The 20,822-nt window shown below is 46.1% G+C and overlaps 1 protein-coding gene across 1 annotated transcript; it reads right to left on the bottom strand.

The window, feature by feature from the left end:
* Nucleotides 1–1,236: 1,236 nt before the first annotated feature.
* SLN (sarcolipin) lies at nt 1,237–5,594 on the bottom strand. The gene is made up of 2 exons (XM_045895124.3): nt 5,479–5,594; nt 1,237–1,858 (listed from the first exon to the last, which is right to left on the bottom strand). Exon 2 carries the CDS (start codon nt 1,783–1,785, stop codon nt 1,690–1,692), a length of 96 nt encoding a protein of 31 aa, XP_045751080.1. The 5' UTR covers nt 1,786–1,858; nt 5,479–5,594; the 3' UTR covers nt 1,237–1,689.
* Between the last annotated feature and the right edge of the window lie 15,228 nt (nt 5,595–20,822).

Below are 20,822 nucleotides of genomic sequence, written 5' to 3'. Positions count from 1 at the left end.
CTTGATTTCGGCTCTCGTCATGATCTCAGGGTCCTAAGTTAGAGCCCCGAGTCAGGCTCGTCAGGCTCCAAGCACGGATGTGGTGGGGGGAGTCTGCTTCTTTCCCTCTCCCTTTCCCTCTGCCCCTGCCCCCCCGAAATAAATAAATAAATCTTTAAAAAATAAAATGAAATTAGGAACAGGACACTGCAATTTCCTAACTTTTGCTGGGAACACCTTAAAGAAAAAAAAAAATTTTTTTCCCCTTAATCACATCCGGGTTCTTAATTGGTTGCACAGAAGAATCAACTGGAATCCTTCTGAAAAAGAATAATGCCTGGGTTCACCCCAGACCAATTAGATTAGAAACTCCTGGGAAGGGGCGCCTGGGTGGCTCAGTTGTTAAGCGTCTGCCTTCGGCTCAGGTCATGATCCCAGAATCCTCTTCAGACCAATTAAGTAAAAGCCTCAGTGGGTAGAGCCCAAGCATCTGCATTTTCCCAAGTTCCTCTAGATGATTCTACTGTGCAGCCAGAGTTGGCAATCCCTGATCCCCACTAGTATTTCTCAAACTTTGATGTGATTATGGATCACTGGAAGTGAGGATTCTGATTTGTTCTGATTCTAATTCAGTCTGGAGTGGGGCCTGAGATCCTACATTTTATTTTTATTATTATTATTTTTAAATATTTTATTTGACAGAGAGAGCACAAGCAGGGGGAGCAGGAGAGGGAGAAGCAGGATCCCCGCTGAGCAAGGAGCCCGACACGGGACTCAATCCCAGGACCCTGGGATCATGACCTGAGCCAAAGGCAGATGCTTAACTGACTGAGCCATCCAGGCATCCCACATTTCTTGTGAATTTTAAAGATAAAACGCAAGACCTGTACCCCTGAAACAAATAATACATTATATGTTAATAAAAAATAAAAAGGATATACAGCAATTTAAAAAAAAGATAAAACACAAGATTTCAAAGAAATTTTGTGCTTTAAGGGGACACTTCAGGCTCTGCCCCAGACCTCCTAGTGGAATTTATTTTCCCTCGGCCCTCGGAACCAGTTTAGAGGGTAAGTTTGAGGAACACTGAATCAACAGAATTATTTGAAATGTGGCAAATCTTAATTGATTTGGTTTCAAATCCTCAGCCTCTTGGCTTATCTCAAATGCTAGAAATACTGTAACATGTCACTTCAATCCCAGCCAAGGGTCAAATGTAGCATCGCAAATAGAAGGCGAAATAAATCCCAGAAGTCATTTTGTGGTTGACTTCACTTTATTCACATGAGAGCTATAGGGGTTGACAATGACTTCCTCTAACATTTCTTTCTTCTGGTGAGTTGATGGAGAGTTTGGTTGCAGACGGTGTAAGGAGATGGGATGTGTGGGAAGACAGACCAGGGGCTTGTTACAATTCTACATCATCATGAATCATTTAATTTTAACCTTGTGGCTTGTCTAACACATTTGCCGTAAGAGTTGAGGAATAAATCTAATGCTCACTGGCAAATACTTGGCAGCCCGTGTGAGCAGCATCTTTAGAGGACACACGATCGATCCTAACGCTGGAGGCACCTCAGATAGTGTGCATTTGGGTCAGAATGCCTTGGGGTGCTGAGAAAGGCATCCCATGACAGCAGTGGGCGCTCAGGACATACAGCAGGGAGCTCCAGAGGGTTGCAGTCAGTCCCAGGAGTGTAACATGGCTTCTCAGTACTGATAGGACCTCACAAGGAGCCACATAAGAATCACGGTGATCAGGACAATAGTGAAGTTGAGAAACAGCTCCCGGGTGGATATCCCCATCCTCCGAGTTGGCTCGGTGAGAACTGACAGCGGACTTCGGAGGGTACACCAACGACCTCCTGCTTGTCCTCACCTAACGGAAAGTAGCAAAGAAAACATGGGGAGATTCGTGAGCATGCTGTCCTCAATGTGGAAGAGGAGAGTGTTATGGGCTGAACCGTGGCCCCAACAAAATTTATATGTTGAAATCCTAACCCCCAGTGTCTCAGTATATGACTGTATTTGGAGATAGGGTCTTTCAAGAGGTAATTAAGTTTAAATGAGGCCATTATAGGATGCACCCTAATCCACTATGACTGGTGTTTTTATAAGAAAAGCAGACGAGGACACAGACATGTACGGAAGGAAGTCCGTGTGAAGGCAGGTGAAGGCAGTCATCTACCAGCCAAGGAGAGAAGCCGCAGAAGGAATCAACCCTGTCAACTCCTTCATCTTAAATTTCTAGCCTCCAGACTATCTTTGGACTAGAGCCGCAGCTCTTCCTGGGTCTCCAGCCAGCTGACCTCCCCTGTAGATTTTGGACTTGTCAGCCTCCAAAATCACCTAAGCCAACTCTATCCATGTATCTACCTACATCTGTCTTGATATTAACTACAGATGTAGGTCACACACACACATAAACCCTATTGGTTCTGTTTCTCTGAAGAACCCTAACTAATAAGAAGAACCTGGGTTTTCTGCCTAATGTCAAAAAGACCAACAAAGTCCTGATTGTTTTTCTGTGATGAATATATAGATGCATTGGATAAAACACAAAATATTGTATTTTCTCTCTCCAAGGATGTGTGTGCTTGCCTTGCTAACATAGGGGACCAACAAGCAAGGTCACCGAAACAAAGTAAGACCAAAAAGTGGTATGGTTTAGTATTCGTTCTTGCCTGGAATTGCGTGTAGAAGTAGGACCCCGTAATTTCTCAGGTGTCGGGCTGCCATAGGTCTCTATCTAAACCTGTGAAGGCATGAAGTTCTTGCAGCAGCTGCTCGGCCTCTTATAAGCCCTGCATTGGGCACAGAGCCCACTGGGGTCAACCGAAAGTCCCTCGCATAACAGGCACTCGGTCAACAGCGCAAGTGTTAACCTCATGGGTACTTCTATTTCAAAAGGGCTTCTGCAAGCTATTTTTAGTCAAGTGCAGGATGTGCCTATGCTGTAAACACTTCAAAGAGCAGGGATGGTATCTTTAGAGTGTGTACAGACAGTACATGCAGGAAATCGTACTTTGAGAACATATGCAATGCAATTAATGAGATTACTACCTTCAGTGATGTGGCATAATTGGTACTTTGTGTATGCAAACTGAATGAAATTAAAGATTAAAGATAACATTTTAGATATTTATTTAGATACTAAAATTTTAGATACTATAAAGTGAAAAAGTTTAGGGGGAAGGAGTGTTTTGTTTATTTGTTAAGGGTGGGAGTTCAGGGGGTAGGAAGGGTTGTTAGCATGCTTTTGGCCTGAAGGGCATTTTTAAGCATCTAATCGGACTGAATTATTAATTGTAATTACCATGTTTATTATATTATTAATGGATGAAATCATTAGTTGTACACACCAACTAAATAATCATTCTTCATATTATGGAACGGTTGGTGTAACTAACACATAGGTTCAAATGAGATGGCGTCAAGCAGTAGCTTATTGAATCTTGCTTTAAAAAATGGCTGATAATGACTGATTTTTGTATCATTTCCCTTTTAATTGTTATCCATCGTTTGGCCCTCCACATTCAGGATACAGTGAATTCCAATGGAACGCTTTACAAAGATTTGCTTTTGAAGGATAAAGTAAACAGAAGATAATAAATGGATAAAGGAGGTAGAGAGAATGTGTTAGAAGGTATACAAGAGCAGAGAGGAACGGGAAGGTGACGAATCCAGGCCAGGAGCCTGGAGGCAAAGGAATGAGAATCATAGGCAGATTCTTCTCTCTCAATAAAATCTAGTCCTCGTCCAAACACTAATTTATTTGGGTGCATTTTGAAGAAATACAGAGATATGCAAAAAGAGAGAGACTCTATAATGATCAAAACAACCCAATTCAGGGAGGGCAAAATCACTATCCCACCAAATCTGCTTATTAGATTAAGCTCTTAAATAAAGGGATCCATGGAGAGTGGCCAACGAGAACATACTCAGAAAATGTTATTGAAAGCTGTCCACAGCTCTGTGTGACCTTCACAACTCTGTGACCTTCACAACTCCGGCAAATATTACCACGATTTTTCTCTTTCCCATGACTGTAGCTGAGAAACTGAGAGAGAAGGTACGTTGTTTGCATAATGGCACGTAACAAGTTAGAGGCAGAACTAGAATTGGCAGACTGGAACTGAACTGGTTGTTAGAATTGTGGTTACTACATAGGAGTGATTACAAGGATGAGTTATTACTGCAATTAACTGCCCTGACAAAACAAAGTGTGTGTAAAATTTCAACACTTTGGGAAAACCATTTGACATTTTTTACTGAGGCTGATAATGCTAACTCTCTATTACCCAGCTATTTCATGTCTGCTCTAGAAACGCAAGCACGTGTGCACTAGGATCCATATACAAGAATGTTCACAGCCACATTTTCATAATATCCCCAAGCTGGAAACAACTCAGATGTTCATCAACAGTGGGATGGATGATGAGTTTTGGCACATTCATACATTTGAGTGCTACAGAGCAAAGCAAATATATGAATGATAGCAACACACAAGACGGATGGATCTCACAAATAGAACTGTCAGGCCAAAGAAGAATTTACAAAAGACACAGAGAATGTGATTCCATTTATACAAAACCCAAAACAGGGAACTTAGTCATGTTGTTTAGGAATGTTGACAGAGGTGGTAAAATTATAAAGAAGAGAATAAACGAGATTATCTCAGCAATCAAGATGGTGATCACCGATGGTGGGGCAGAAGGGAGAGATGATCAAGAATGGACTTCTGGGGTGCCAACAATGATCTCTTTCTTGACCTGGGTGATAGTATACAGGTGTTGCTTTATAATTATTGTCCAAACCATGTTTTATGATTCTTTACATTTTTTTCCAGTAGTCTCTGAATTGACAGCCTACCTCATATACTTCTTTACTTCCTACCTCTTACTATTTCTCACACTTTGATGGCAAACTTGAATATTTGTTGTTTTATATATTTTTAAATAAGTAAAATACAAGGAGTTAAGCTGAGAATTTCTAATGAATCCAGTTGAATCAATGCACACGCTAACAGTAAGAAGTGGACTTTACTATCACACACATTTATATCAAAGTTAGGCAGATATTCAGATCAGCAAACTTCCATTCGTCTGCTGCTACCCCACGAAGACAATTCTGGCCTCATTGTAAATCTTCCCCAGAGTCAAGATCACACCATATGATCCAAAGTGATTGCCAGATGGGTGAAATAAAAACCAGAAAAGCTCTGAATACATTGACATTGACCTTCTTCGAATGGAGGCTTTGCGAATTAGGAAGGGAGAAATGCATACCACGAGATGAAAGAAAAAAGGCAAATAAGAATAAATAATACTCTTTACATCTTTAAAAAATACCGGATACAATAGGTATTGCCTATTTCATTAAGAAATGTAAATATGCCTCTGTGTTTCTCATTTGCAACTTGTAACACACAGACACACATACTCTCTCTCTGCTAAGTATAAAAATCCCTCTGTCACCTGAAGAGGGTCAAGGACACACCTGGCTGCAGTAGGCTTCTTCTCTCTCTCTCCACCTCGGGCTCCCACTCCTGCTTGTCTCCCAGGCTCTCTGAACTCCTGGACTCTGGGCAGGGCCTAAAGTAGTCTGAGGGAGGTGGCAGTCACTGTGATGTCACTGATGAAACATCTCAAAGGAACAACCTCCAAAGGTTTGAAGCTATTTGTGTTTAGGGGGAAGATAGAAGTCTGTTGACTAAGACTCTAGTCCTCTGGCTGCCTATTTGTACTAACACCACACAGACTTAACGTCTTCCCTTCCCGTTGACTTTAGGCACAATTGATGTGGATTTTAAATTTATCTTTTACATCTTCACGAATAGCTCTAACATGTATTTCAAACATCATAAACCCAGAGCGATAGACTAATATCAGATCAATGCTGAAACTGGCCACTCCCCCCTACTCATCACACAAGGGTGTAAAAAATATGACTCTGTTGGGATACCTGGGTGGCTCAGTTGTTAAGCGTCTGCCTTTGGCTCAGGTCATGATCCCAGGGTCCTGGGATCGAGCCCCGCATTGGGCTCCCTGCTCGGCGGGAAGCCTGCTTCTCCCTCTCCCACTCCCCCTGCTGTGTTCCCTCTCTCGCTGTGTTTCTCTCTGTCAAATAAATAAATAAAATCTTTTGGGGGGGGGCAGCAAAGCAAGGTTTATTGAGCAATAGCAAAGTGATAGTACAGAGCTCCTGAAGAGGGAGGGGATGTGGAGGGATTGCCCAATAAATAAAATCTTTAAAAAAAAAAAAAAACTTAAAAAAAAATATGACCTTGTTTTACCATCCATATCCTTAACTATCTGAAATATGAAGAGTTCTCTGCCTTGCACACGCACACTCCAAATCACACGGGCACCAGAATTCAACAGACATCTCCAGCTCCTTCAGAACTGACCTTCATCCAAGCAGTGAAAGCTATCTCCTCAGTCACCTGCTCTCCATAACATTCCAGCTAAGTCGTATTTTGGAAGTTTACACATTAATATACAGTTTCATCTGAGACAGCTGTGGAAGGCATGGTTTTGTCTCTGTCAGTAAACTAATCCCGCAGCAAACTTGGAGAGCAAAACTCAGTCCTTTGGAGAGACCTCAGGGGTAAAAACAGAAGCGATTGACAGTAGTGCAATCGTGAGTTATGGAACCTCTCTGCAAGAAGTAGAAGTGTGTAACTCTCCATTATAAGCACTAACTAAAACTAAGCTGTTAAGATGAGTTTACAAGCAACATTCTAGATGTCTGGAGGTAAATGGAGCCCCTGAACTACTTAATGGGACTTGAAAGCACATCAGCAAAGCACTTTCCACAGGACCCCAGCAACTGTGTTTGCTCAGCAAATCCCTTCCTTACAGATGATAGAGCAAATCCCCCTCTGAATTCTCAAGTAGGGCCAATCAAAATAATGCATTCCCAAATAATGCATTCCCAGAAGGCATAAGCAAGCAAAATTCTCCATATAGTTGTGTTCATTGTCAAACCTCTCCCCACTGTGCCTTATACTCCAGAGACATTACTAAAAGACCTTCCAGGGGCGCCTGGGTGGCTCAGTTGGTTAAGCGACTGCCTTTGGCTCAGGTCATGATCCTGGAGTCCCGGGATCGAGTCCCGCATCGGGCTCCCTGCTCGGCAGGGAGCCTGCTTCTCCCTCTGACCCTCCCCCCTCTCATGTGCTCTCTCTCTCTCATTCTCTCTGTCTCAAATAAATAAATAAAATCTTTTAAAAAATAAAATAAAATAAAATAAAAGACTTTCCATCCTTTTCTTCATTTTCAACATAAACCCAGTGATAGATAATGTTAAGACAACATTCTGTCACCATACGCCTTGTAAAAAGATAGCTGGGTGAAGTGACAGATAGTACATAATAATTATAGCTCAATCGAACACTGGCACTGACATGTTGCCATCTGGCAAACCCCTTCAAATGTAGTCAGATTTCTGTCTTTTGCCTCTGAGCTCTTGCCAGATCATTTCAAAAGCTGGGAGTGTTTTCCTGGTCACCAAGCCACACCCGTACCTTTTTTTAACCACTCAAAACTATGCTGGGGGCAATCAAAAAGTTACATATGTATTACAGAACATTTGAAAATATTAAATCATACAGAAAATTTCTACTAGCTATTAATCTCACCACCCAATGGGGGAAAAAAATCCTTCCTTCAGGCTGCACACAGTCTCAAATTCCCAAGATATTTTTGGTAAAGGAATCTGATATGTGGAAAACCTCTATCTTTTTTGATTCACGTAGAATCAAATTCATATTATGCCGTGGGTTTGGTATTGTGTGTAGGGGACGAGCATTTATTTTGTACATGTTCAAAACAGGATTAGCTGTACAATATTTAAAACATTAAATACAATGGGGAAATGTCAACATATTCCCAAACATTGTCAATTTGTTTGAATTGGTCAATTTCAATGTAACTGGGAGGGAAAATCCTATTGCTTATTAATTATTCAGTTCAATTTGTCTACTCGGTTGTCCCATTTAAGTTGGTCCACTTTATACCAGGGACTACTCTGCCCAGTACATTGACAAATTCGCAGATAAAGCCTCAGAAGCTTCTGCATAGTAGTGGCTTATCCACTGATGTCCTGAGACAGTGGGATTACACTGAGAATTTAGCTTGTTATCAGTTTGACCTAACCCTCTCCAGAAAAATATGAAAGCCACCCAAAGTCACGTGACAACTATTCAAAGGCCTACGGGATAGTTTAGCCCTGAGGATTTGCAGGTCTCAAAAAAATAAATAAATAAATAAACATTATGGTCTCTCATTTAAGAAATTGAGAATAACAAGATTTCAAAACTCAGTGCCAAAGCAAAGGCATCCTTTTCAATTAACCTTTCTTAAGGTCTGCTGACATTTTCCTTTCTGTGAGCAGTTCCCAGGACTTAACAGCATTCATTCCCTATCAACTTTCTTTCAAGGCGCTGTTCTGCCCATCAACAAGAAGACATACTAAAAAACCTTTGACGTTATTTCTATGCCTATGAATATAGAATTCAGCCAAGGGCCCAAAATGTCAAGTAAAGGGGCTCCTGGGTGGCTCAGTCAGTTAAGCGTCTGCCTTCAGCTCAGGTCATGATCTCAGGGTCTTGGGATCGAGTCCCGCATCGGGCTCCCTGCTCAGGTGGGGAGCCTGCTTCTCCCTCTCCCTTTGCTGCTCCCACTGTGTTCTCTTGTGCTCTCTTTGCCAAATAAAGAAATAAAATCTTTTAAAAATGTCAAGTAAATAATGTTCACATTGACATTGATCCTGATGATCTACTTGGCATTAATGTACCCTCCCCTGCCCCTTCACCACCACCACACATTCTTCAGTATAGTATACCCTTTGAGAATCAATGCTGAGCTCTTGTGCTTGATTATTCCCCGTTTTCATCCACCGTTTTACTTTGCAAAAAGTGAGCACCTCAAGTCAGTCCATGATTTCTGGGTCAAGTCTATGACATGATGGAAGAAATCAGCAGGGCCTGATGAAAGGTGATAAGCTCTTAGCACATCACGGTAATGAATATGATCATGAGGACGATGCCTTTCTCATCTTCACATCTTCACATCCAGCTGCTCATGGAGCTGCTCAGAGGAAAGAAACTGCTTTCTGCTTGTGCTTTTTCATTATCCCAAACACAGAAGTACAAGCCCAGAGAAAGAGGAAACCCTATTTCTTGAAGCTCTCTCTAGGTCCTTGAAAAAAGTAATGATTACTATCTGCATTCTCAATTATTTATGGCATATGTGTGATTTTTGTCTCACTAACTGGATTTTAATTTCAAAGGCAGGGATAGTCTCTTGTATTTCTTTTGTTCTCTAGCCATGCATCAAACCAACGAAGTATCATAACAGATGATCTAGAATGTATAGCAAGGGGCTCAGTCTGCACCTCCATCATATCAGATGATCTAGAATGTATAGCAAGGGGCTCAGTCTGCACCTCCATCATATCACATCTCCTACTGAGATCCAGACATGTCTGAGCGTGCCCTGCAAACATGAATGGGGTAAGCTGAGGTCGACATCAAATAGACCCATAAAAGGATCTAGATACCACCTGGGAGAGAAAACTCCTTTAAAGGGAAGTGATCAAAAAGATACATGTTGTTCAGCAACAGGGAGAATAGTCATTCCACTGCACATAACACAACTGGTTAGCCAGGCCCCCTGAGAAATAGATGCCAAGGTGGGACGAAATATGCAAAAGGAAAATATATTAGGGGAAATGCCTCAGAGAGAAAACATGGAGGGAGAGAGGAACTGAGAGAGCCATCGAACAGCAAGAGAAAGAGACAGCGGGGAAAAGGAACGGAGGTTGGGTAGAAGCATCTCAGACTGCAATTCGGTTCTAAGGAAAGTTTGACCGGGCTATTTGGAAGCCTCAAGTCACAGTGGCATGTCAGAGACATGCCGCGTCTCCCAGGGAGGAGATGACCTTCGCATTCCTCCCATGCTCATTGACCAGGAGCAGCCCGAGGGGCTCATGGCTTCTGTGCGGATGTGATTATGATTTCAGCTGGGATCCACCTCGATGACGGTCGGCGAGAGGCACCAGCTCGTGGCCCCTGTCCCCACACGCTACGCATCCTGCTTCACTGTTGCTTGGAGTCTGGGTCCTAGAGGAGAGAGAGCTAGGGATAAAAACTCTGAGCAGCATGTAGCACTGAGCGGGAGAGAGAGATTCTGCCTCTACCGGTACCATCTCTTGGACCTCAGCGCGTCCGGGGAACCAGCACCGTCACCTCCTTCTGGTGAAGTGTCACGGAGCCCGGCAGAAGCAGCAGTACCGATCAAGACCAACTTGCAGTTCGTATTCAGCTGTGCAGGCCTCGTTGGCCAATAACAGTAGAGAGCAGCTTACGCTAAAGAGCAAGAAAATGGCAAGCACTGCGTGGTGGCCAGCCGCACTTGTGCATGGGTCCGTGTGAAGAACCACCTCCTCAAGGTGCTGGAAATAATCAGGAGGAACATGACAGGGACATGCAGTTTTGCGTAACAGGTGGGAACGAGAGCCAGAAAAAAATATGTGTCGGTCCTTTTTATAATAACCCATTTCGAGTCCTGGGTTGGTGAGATGACACGTTAACATCATTTGACTCGGAGCCAATTAAATTCCTCTTCTCTGGAACAAGTGTATTTCTGCTCTATAATAAGATTCTGCAAGCAAACAGCTTTCTTTCAGCACGTTAAACATAGCAACCAGGGAGAAAAAAGCAGCAGCCAAAAATGTGTTTACTACTAGGCTAATACCATCTGCCCTCCAAACACTCCCAGATTTCAGACTGGCTTTGTTGTTTTTCAGATGGGAAATAAGAATTCAGCAGTCTTTCGACGTGCCGTTACCGAGCCGTTCAGGGAGACTAGCCAGACACGCCTACTTGAAACCTTCTGTTCCCTGGTGAACTTGATCGAGGATTTCACTGAATCTCTTTTGAGAATCTGTCAGTCAGAATAGCACAGTTGCAATTTCAAAATGAATAATAAGGATCAGGCAAAATCGCTTGTTCTCTCTGAACAAGTTCATTTGGCTTTAGCTGTGGCTATGAAAGCCCAGGGAACAGAGTCGTGAAGAATCATGAAAATCTAACTCCGCTCTCTGTGAAGGCAATGATAAAACCGAAGCGCCTCGTTGCAGTAATGTGGAAGATTAGCTGGGTGCAAGCTACAGGCTAGGTTTCCTTTTGGATGAGGGATGTACTCTCTCTGAGAGCAATTGGGCACTTGTTCTAGAGCCTGGGGAGTAACCTAACCTTTTACACTTTTACAGTAAGTGATGTGAAGTTGCCAGGGGCTTATATTCTGAGAATTTGGGCAGCTTATCTGGGAGAAGTGGTTCAGGCCTCCTCTTTAGCTTGCATTTTGCTGGTTCTTGCCCTCATGTGCCAATGTGCAAGAGGAAAGGGGACCCCCACACCTCAGGCCAATTATATCTGTGTCCTCATGGGGGTACCCCTTTGGCACTAACAAAAATCCAGCCAGCTAACTTCTTCTTCGTCTTCTCTTGTTCTGCCCCCTTCTTTTGCAAGATGCTACAGCACTCGCCAGGCCCTTACCTGTCAATCGTGGCCACCGAGTGCCAACGCAAGCAGAGACATCCCTGCCACTTCCGCTCTGGACCACGGCATCTCCCAAGCACCGCCGTGGCTTGCCTTGTCTTGGGCCTACAAGACACGTCTCCTCTGCAGCCTCCTCTGCTGGGTACCACAGATTCTGACCATCGTGGGCCCCGAGTTACGCTCACTTCTGGAGCAAGATGAGGAGGGGCAGGGAGGCAGTGTGCCTTCCGTGTGTATAACCCTGTCGAGGAATGCTGAAGGAAGACTTCCCTGCTCTTGCCCCCGTGTCTTCCCAGACATGAGTTCGCAGCCAGGGACTATGTAGAAGTCATAGGCATCGTCTGCTCTCAGGTTCACCCCTTCCCTTCCACCACTAACATTTGATACTAAACTTTCCTTTTCTTGGTATGGATTGTCTCTCGGTAGGCGGCTAAGTTCCCAGAGCAAACCAACCTCTCTGGGGTCTGCTCTATCAGTAGGCATGATACGCACTGACAGAAGCTGGAATGCGGCCCTCAACACAGGCCTCAGGCTCCCGCTCAGGCCCCACCACATCAGCAGCCTGGCACAGACCATGTAGCACACTGAGCTTCCCGCCAAATATCCGCCCGTGGAGGTCAGAGCAGAAATTGGCTTCTCTTCGCTCCAGAGAGAAAGTATACTATTTTGTGTGTCGGTGGTTTCCTGCAACTCCGGGATGAAGTTCAAAATCTTGATGAACAATGCTACCAGAATCAAATCAAACATCACATCCCCTGGTCTTTAAGGCTGGGATCCCCGTAGCCAAGCACACTACTAACTCCACTCTATTGTCACCGTGGACCTGCTTGTCCATCTCCCCGACGTAAGTAAGAACAGGGATCAGATCTCTCACCCTGCAGATGCAGTGCCGAGTCAGGTAGTACAAGGAACATAACGGGCCACCCCATAGAAGTTTGTGGAACAAAATTATGCATGAATGCAAAAATGATTGATTGGTTAATAACTGTTCAACTCTGGAGAGTCATGGGCCAATGAATGTTGTAAAAATAAACCTCTCGGGCGCCTGGGTGGTACAGTTGGTTAAGCGTGGGACTCTTGGCTTCGGCTCGTGCCGAGGTCGTGCTCTCAGGGTCGTGAGATCAAGTCCCGTGTGGGGCTCCTGCTCAGCATGTTGTCTCCTTAAGACTCTCTCCCTCTCCCTCTGCCCCTCCTCCCTCTCTCACACACCCTCTCTCTCCAAAATAAATAAATAAATCTTTTTTAAAAAATAAAATAATAAAAAATAAGTAAATAAATACAACTCTCTAACCTTTCAACAATTTACGTGAGAAAAGATGATGATGTTCACAGGACGTGGAGTAATTTGAACTACTTGGGATTTCTTGATCTAAAAATAGTACATTCTAGGCTTCTTACCACTGACCAGGTCTGAGAGCTGTTTTTGAGGTTGGTACATAATATGCTTTAAAGGGATGATTTTCTCTCTATTGAAGCTGAGCAACAACATAATTTGTTGTAGATTTTTTAGAAGAAATTTTAAAATTGAGCAATGTAAAAAATAATTCAAATGTGCCTACCACACAAAATTAACAATTCTTAATATCTTTGTCATATTGCTTCATGTCTTTTTTAAATAAGGGAAATGAAAATATAATTGATAAAGCTGAGGTCCCATTGAACCATCAACGCTATGCTCCTTCTCACCTCCCCCCCCCCCAGATAAAACAGCTGCTATGAGTTGGGGGTACAGTCCAAGTTCTATAATTAAACCTTTTAGATTTAGCATCTAGATTATGCTAGCGTGATAGGTAGGTTTCCCTCTTTCTTTCTTCTCTGAAACAGTTTGTGTAAAGTAGGCATTATCTTTTTTCTTTTTAAGATTTAGAATCTACCGGTTCCTAAACTAGGTGGGCCTGGTGACCTTTTTGAGAGTATTGGAGGAAATTTTTGACTACTCATTTCATGATTTTTCGTAGTTATAGGTCCCACTTAATAGGTTTTCTGTTTATTCTTAAGTCAATCTGGCAACTTACTGTATTACTAGAAAATTGTCCATTTAACGTTTTTGTAATTTTTCCAAGTATCAAATTTTATGTTTTCATTTCATTTCATTTTTGCACAAAGGGGGCAATTTATACACTTCTACTTCTGCATACTTGGCACTTTTGGTGCGCGAAGCGAGCAGGGAGAAGAACCCAGATTGGTGTGTGTGGGAAGCAGAGCAGGGAGAAGAACCAGGAAGAGCCCCGGGGCAGGGACTGGGACTCTCTCGCTGGCTCAGTTGGCCATCTTAGGACACAGATTTTCCTTATCATTCCCCCCCTTTGATGCCCTTTAAACACCTAGTTTAGAGGGCATCATTCTGTTTGACTCTGAGGGTTGACTGCAAGGCTTGGGGCGAACACGGACTTAATCATAAACTTAACAGCACACCAGGTAGCAGAAGACAAGGACTGACTGGGGCCAGGAAAACCATGGTGAAATGCACTCAGGAGTAGACAGCAGAGGGCCAGTAAAAGTGGGATCTATGACCTTAGGTAGAAGGCTCTGGGGGAAAGTCCCGTCAGGAGGGGCAACAGTGTAGAGTCTGACTCCCAAGATGAGGGAAATCACGCTGAAGCCAGAGTGGGTTCATGAAGCCTGGCTGGATTCTCCACTGGCACAGCTCCTCGTCCGAATGATGAGCTTTCTTCTTTCTTCCAATCTTTGACCCAAACTGAGTCCCCTGTCTGGAAGGAGTGTACCTGAGACCCTAAGGAGATTGGGGCCCTCTCAAAGGTGTACTTTTGTAATTTATTTAGAGTGGCCCCCAGGGCCTGAACCTGCTCCTTTATCCCTTTATCTCCAACCTGATGCAAGTTTCCTGGAAGGTTTCCCAAGTACAGGGGAGGCCATCCATATAGTAATTCAAATGGGAAGAAACCTGATGTCCCGGGAGTGCAGCGAGCATGCAGGAGAGCTAGAGGTAGCAGACCTGGCCATGGAAGTTAGTTTCCTGACAAAACTTTGCTAAGGTTCCCTTGAGGGTGCGATTCATTCACTCTACTGTTCAGAGACCCCATCTCCTCTTGCCTTGAGTTCAATTGGAGGCTAGTGTGTCCAGTGGGCTCAAAGGTTACTGGAGCCCTAAGCTTGGAGAGTATGTCTCGGCCCAGGAGAGGGATGGGGCAATCAGGCAGATAAAGGAATTCATGTCAGACCTTGTGGCCCCTGAATTCACACTGGTGAGCCTGGCAAAAGGGCTGTTGTATCACCCGCATTCCAGTGGCCCCGAGGATGGTCACAGTCCTTTTGCTGAAAGGGGCCACTGGGGAGGTGACAACAGAGTGCTCGGCCCCAGTATCAACCATAAAAGTCACTAGTTGGCCCCCCACCCTCATTCTGACTGTGGACTCATGGGGGCCAAGGAGGAAAGAGCCTGGTCCCCCTGAGTCTGAGTCCATTCACACAAGGCCTATGAGGTCCTCCTCTCCGGGTTCTTCCTTGTAGCAGCTGGGCATTCATTTTTCCAATGCCCTTTCTCTTTACAGTAGGCACATTGATCCCCTGTCAAGGGGGTTCTGGGCTTCCCCCCTTTTGGTGGTTGGGGTTTCCCCGTCTTTGTGTTGTCCTTTTCTTTCAGGTCAGCGGTGAGGAGGCTGACTTTCTTTTTCATCTTTTTGTCAGTTTCCCATTCGGCTGTGACCTCCCTGTTCATGTAGACCTTATTGGCAATCTCTATTAGTTGGGTGATGTTCATCCTGGCAAAACCCTCTAGTTTCTGAAGTTTTTTTCTGATGTCTGGGGCAGCCTGAGCCACGAAGGAGGTGTTTATCATCTGTTGGCTTTCCTGTGCCTCGGGGTCAAATGGAGTGTATATCCTGTAGGCTTCACATAGTCTTTCATAGTAGTCCCCAGGGGACTCCCCTGGTTGTTGAGTGACTAAAGATACCTTAGTCATGTTCATGGGTTTCTCAGCTCCTACCCGGACTCCCCGGAGGAGGGCCTCCTGGTACCTGTGGATGTGGGCCTGTCCCTCGGTTGTGGTGAAGTCCCATGCTGGGCGCTCTTCGGGTGAGGCTGTATTAGCCCAGGTAGCAGAGTCAATGACTCCCGCTGGTGTGCGCTCTTCCAGGTACTGCCGTGCACCTTTCATTATTCTCCTCCTTTCCTCTGTGTTAAACAGGGTGCATAGTAACTGTTGGCAGTCTTCCCAGGTTGGCCAAGGAGTCTGGAAGAGGGATTCTATGAGGTCTACCATGGCCTTTCTCAGAGTAGGATGCAGTGTTGTTTCCAGTTGAGGAGATCAGTGGTGGAGAAGGGCTGATAATACATCATGGAACGGCCGGGTTGGACCGTCCCGTCTTCATCGCACCTCTCGGGTTCCCGTCTCTCTCATACCACCGTTTGGAGGGCACTTGCGCCCAGGGGGGTGCAGCCTGGCTGCTGGTCCTGGAGAAGGTGGATCCTTTGGGCCTGGGGGCACTGGTGAAACCGATGGCAGCAGAGTGTCTGGAGCTAAGGGCCAGGTGTAGACGGTCTTGGGGTAGGTACGGTGGGGGCAGGTTCGGTTCATCCTCGGGATCTCCGGCTAGGATTTGTGGACACTGGGGCTTTTGCTGATTTTCTTTGGGTCTCTTGGATGAGGCGATTAAGACCCTGGCCTGTCCCTGCCTATTGCAAGCGAATCGCACCCAGGGCGGAAGGGTCTGAGCAATTCCTAGCCAGGAGTCAATGTACGGAAACTGGTCAGGGTGTCCTGGTTCTCCTGTTATGACTCACCCTACTCAATGAATAGTTGGGACATCCAATGTCCCTTCTGAAGGCCACCTGACATCAAAGGTGGGCCATTCCAATTCACATAAGGTTCTCAACTTGCCAGGGTTCATCCTGACTCCATAGTCTTCCAAAACCCCTTTCCCTGAACTTTGGGGCCGGTAAGCAGTGTTGAGTCTCCAGGTGATGTTGAGAGATTTGGTCAAGACTGTACGATGTCTGCCACAAATGCAGGTCCGTTGTCACTATGGATTGTTAATGGCAGGCCGAACCGGGGCATGATCTCCCGTAAGAGGACTTTAGCTACTTCCCAGCTTTGCTCTGTCCTGGTCGGGAAGGCTTCGACCCACCCAGAGTATGTGCATACTATTACTAGGAGATATTTGAATCCCCTGCTCGGCTGCACATCTGTGAAGTCTACCTCTAGATCTTCAAAGGGCTTGCTCCCATCCTCTGGACACCTGGCGGGGACTGTGGTGCAGACCGAGCATTATTTTTAGCACATGTTATGCACCATTCACTCATTGCTTGGCATAGTGCTGGCAGCTGACTGAGGTAGTGGTGCTTCTTGAGAAGGGCCTCTAATGCTGTTTTTCCCAGATGAGTGAGTCAGTGGTGTTCCTTGACTAAATGCCCTCCAGTTGCTGTTGGAAAAAAGATGCACCTGTCTGGCATCATCCACCATCCCTTTTCAGTCAGGGTGGCTCCCTCAGCCATGGCCCATTCTTTCTCCTTTTCAGTGTAACTGGGTGGAGGGACTTCTTCTGGGGGTGTCAGGGCCATGGTGAGGGAAGGGTCTCTGTCCATGTCCTCACTGGCTGCGGTCTTGGCTGCCTCATCTGCCAGATGATTTCCCCACACTATGGGGTCATTCCTTTCTGGTGTCCCCTACAGTGCAGGATTGCTACTTCCTTTGGAAGCCAGGCAGCTTCAAGGAGTCTCAGTATCTCCTCCTTGTTCTTGATAGCTTTTCCTGTGGCGGTTAGGAGGCCCCTTTCCTTGTAGATGGCCCCATGTATATGTACAGTAGCGGAGCCGTACTGAGAGTCAGTATAGATGTTGACTCACTTCCCTCCCCGAGGGTGAGGGCTCGGACTAAGGCATATAATTCAGCCTGTTGAGCTGACCATCCAGCTGGTAATGCCTTAGCTTCTAGGACATCAGTGGTTGTGGTTACTGCACAACCCACTTTCCGGGCACCCTCTTGTAGATAACTGCTGCCATCACTGAACAGCGTGAGCTCTGGATTCTTTATGGCTTGATCCCGCAGATTTGGACGGCTCTCATAGACTTCATCAGTCACCTCGGAGCAGTCATGGTCTGGTTCCCCCTCTTCTGTGGGGAGTAAGGTTGTTGGATTTAATGTCCTTACTGTTTCAAGGGTGACCCACGGGTTTTCACAGAGGAGCCCTTGGTATTGTGCTAGCCGAGAGCTGGGAAGGAAGCGGTGTCCATGTGCATTCATGAGGGACACAACTGCATGAGGGACCTTGACGTTAAGTTCTTGCCCCAGGGTAAGTCTGTCCACCTCCGTGGTGAGTAGGACTGTGGCTGCCAGTGCCCTGAGGCATGGTGGTCATCCTGCTGCCATGGAGTCCAGCTTCTTTGACATGTAAGCAACTGGTTGTTGCCAGGGTCCAACAGTCTGGGTGAGTACCCAAGCACTATTTTTTCCTTTTCAGCCCAGGCAGGGGGTTCTCGATCTGGTCCCCCTAAGAGATCATAAAGGGGTCTTGCTATTGCTGAGAACCCAGGGATCCAGATGCGGCAGAATCCTGCAACCCTTAGGAATTCTCATAGGCCCCTTTTTGTCTGGGGCTGTGGCAGGGAGATGATGATCCTTTTCCCCTCCGGCCCTAGTTCTCTTTCCCTTGGGTGAGAAGAAAACCAAGGTACTGAACCTGTTTTTGGCAGATTTGTGCCTTCTTTCCATGAGGCTCGGTATCCCGAGTCTGACAGTTTTCTCCGAGCCACTTAGGAGCCCCCAGAGGTTGCTTTTTAAACACACAGAAACACACAGCTTCTGGGATATTCCCCCCCATCCCAGGGGTTGCTTTTAAACACACAGCTTCTGGGATATTCCCCCCATCCCACCCATTTTGATTCAATGGGTTTGCATAGGCAGGATAGTATTACACCCAGTGCTCATCACAACACGTGCCCTCTGTAATACCCATCACCTGGCTACCCCATCCCCCAAATAGTTGCCTTTTTAACAAGGTCCTCCCAGGTGACTCTTATAAAGGAGGTTTGGAAACAATGTCTAAGCCTTGCTGTTCAGAGTGTGGTAGTGGACCAGCAGGATCTGTATTGCCTGGGGTATCTTGTTTAAATCGCCAATGTCAGTCCTACCCCAGACAGACAAACGGAATCTGCCTTTGAACAGTGTAGTAGCTTGGCTTTTGATCTGACCTCTTCTCAGTTTTCATTTTAGTAGGGTTCCTCCCCCGACTCCCTTGCCCCAGTCCTCTCCAGAAGAGCCAGTGTCCCCTGCCTCTCCCTACCTGAGACCTGTCCCATCCATGGGGGGTGCTCGCCCCAACCTCCCACCACCCAGAAACGACAGAGAAAGGTGCTCTGTGAAGCTAAAGAACCTAAACAGCTGGAGATCTTGCCTTGTTAGAGAAGACCGACTTGACTCCCAGGTCCTCCGACCTCCGCAAATTCCAGACCCCCGGGCCTGTCTCATGATCTCAATTTTGGTTGCTCTGCTTTGTCTCCATCAAGTGTTCTGAAGCATTTCACACACGACTGGGCTTAGGCAATTTGGCCAGACCTTTAATCATGGTCTTTAGAACCATAGGTTTACTCTCCCCTGACCCCATGGTGATGTCCCCGTGTCCGGTGGCGCAGAGACGGACAAGGAGGGGGGTGCATCCTGGGATGAGGAATCCAATCAGATGCCCGTCTGGCCGTGTCCTGAAGGAGCTTAGGTGAGGCTTAGCCGTGGCGGTCTTAGCGTTGTGACTTACGATCGGAAACTATTCCGATGCTGTCACAGACCGTATGCATTCACCACAGAATCACAGACGGGCCCACTCAGACTCTGTAGGCTTCTGGGGACCTTAAGGGTGCCCGCCCGTGGAGTCACAGAATCAGTCTGCTTGAGCAAGCCAGGTCGAATGAGCAAGCAAGCACATTCACTCACACATTCACACTCCAGAAGTTATTACATTCCCTCCCTGGGAATCCCTACCTGGGAGACCTCTAAGAGGTCCCTGGGAGGTGATCAGGCTCCCCTTCCACCCCAACGGGTGGACCTATCTGGGTTCTGGGGCCCCAGGCCTTACCAGAATCCGACATCAGGACCAGGTCCTCACCTGCCAAGTTTCCCCAAGTCCAGCGGGAACAGCGGAGCAGGGCTGGCCGGAGGCGACCGGAATGGGAGACTGCCGAAAATTAGGCAGGGCGCGCCTTCTCCGTTATGATCCCTCCATCTGTCACCGCCCTGCCGGTTGCAACAATGGGCCAGCGCAGCTGGGTTTCCCAGTCAGGGAACCAAATGTTACGGAACCTGGACTGGATGGCCCAATGGAAGAACCAAGCGGCACCGGGAGATTTTGGAGGACAGGAGGTTTATTTAACGCCGGCGGGCTCAGAGGAGAGTGGTACCCAATGCTCTGAGCCCCAAGCACAAAGGGGCAATTTATACACTTCTACTTCCGCATACTTAGCACTTTTGGCACCTGCGCAAAGCGGGGCAGGGAGAAGGACCCGACTGGTGCGCGCAGGAAGCAGAGCAGGGAGAAGAACCCGGAAGGGCCCCGAGGCAAGGCCTGGGACACTCTCGCTGGCTCCGACGGCCATCTTAGGACACAGATTTTCCTTATCACTTTCTTTAGTTATGAATTTTCTTATTTATGGATTTATGACTACTTCTCATGACACTGAGTATCCTCTTGTTTGTAGGACACAGTGATATTTGAGAGCAAAGGAAATAGCCCTTGTCCCCATATTGAAGAAGAGAACTGCATCTCCATCCTCTCATGACTAGGACGTGTTGAGTGCTTGATCTCATAAAGGCAATGAAGCATTGTCGTGCCTGCAATCCCAGCTTCCTAAGCACCAGGAGCCTTCAGGCCCTGCTTACCTCGTAGTTTCCCTGTGTTTGTCCATAGTAGTTTTTCCAATTGTTTTTTTTTTTTTTAAAGATTTTATTTATTTATTTGAGAGAGAGAATGAGAGACAGAGAGCGTGAGAGGGAGGAGGGTCAGAGGGAGAAGCAGAATCCCGGCTGAGCAGGGAGCCCGATGCGGGACTCGATCCCGGGACTCCAGGATCACGACCTGAGCCGAAGGCAGTCGCTTAACCGACTGAGCCACCCAGGCGCCCCTCCAATTGTTTTTTAATGTGATTGTATGTATTTAATATTTTATCTCTTATTTCTATGCATTTAGAACAGAAAGTGGAGATTTCCACATGTACTCATTCTGTCATGCTGACCCAGAAATTTTGCTTCTGGCTTTTAAAAAAGTTATTACTGAGGTAAACAACAAAAACTAAAACTTTCATGCACTTAAAAATCAAGAAACTTGAACCT

Source organism: Mirounga angustirostris, unplaced genomic scaffold (genome assembly GCF_029215605.1).
Source record: "Mirounga angustirostris isolate CCGP_5_RB_7025 unplaced genomic scaffold, mMirAng1.0.hap1 SCAF_13, whole genome shotgun sequence".
NCBI lineage: Eukaryota > Metazoa > Chordata > Mammalia > Carnivora > Phocidae > Mirounga > Mirounga angustirostris.
This window is presented reverse-complemented; position numbering and strand designations above follow the sequence as displayed.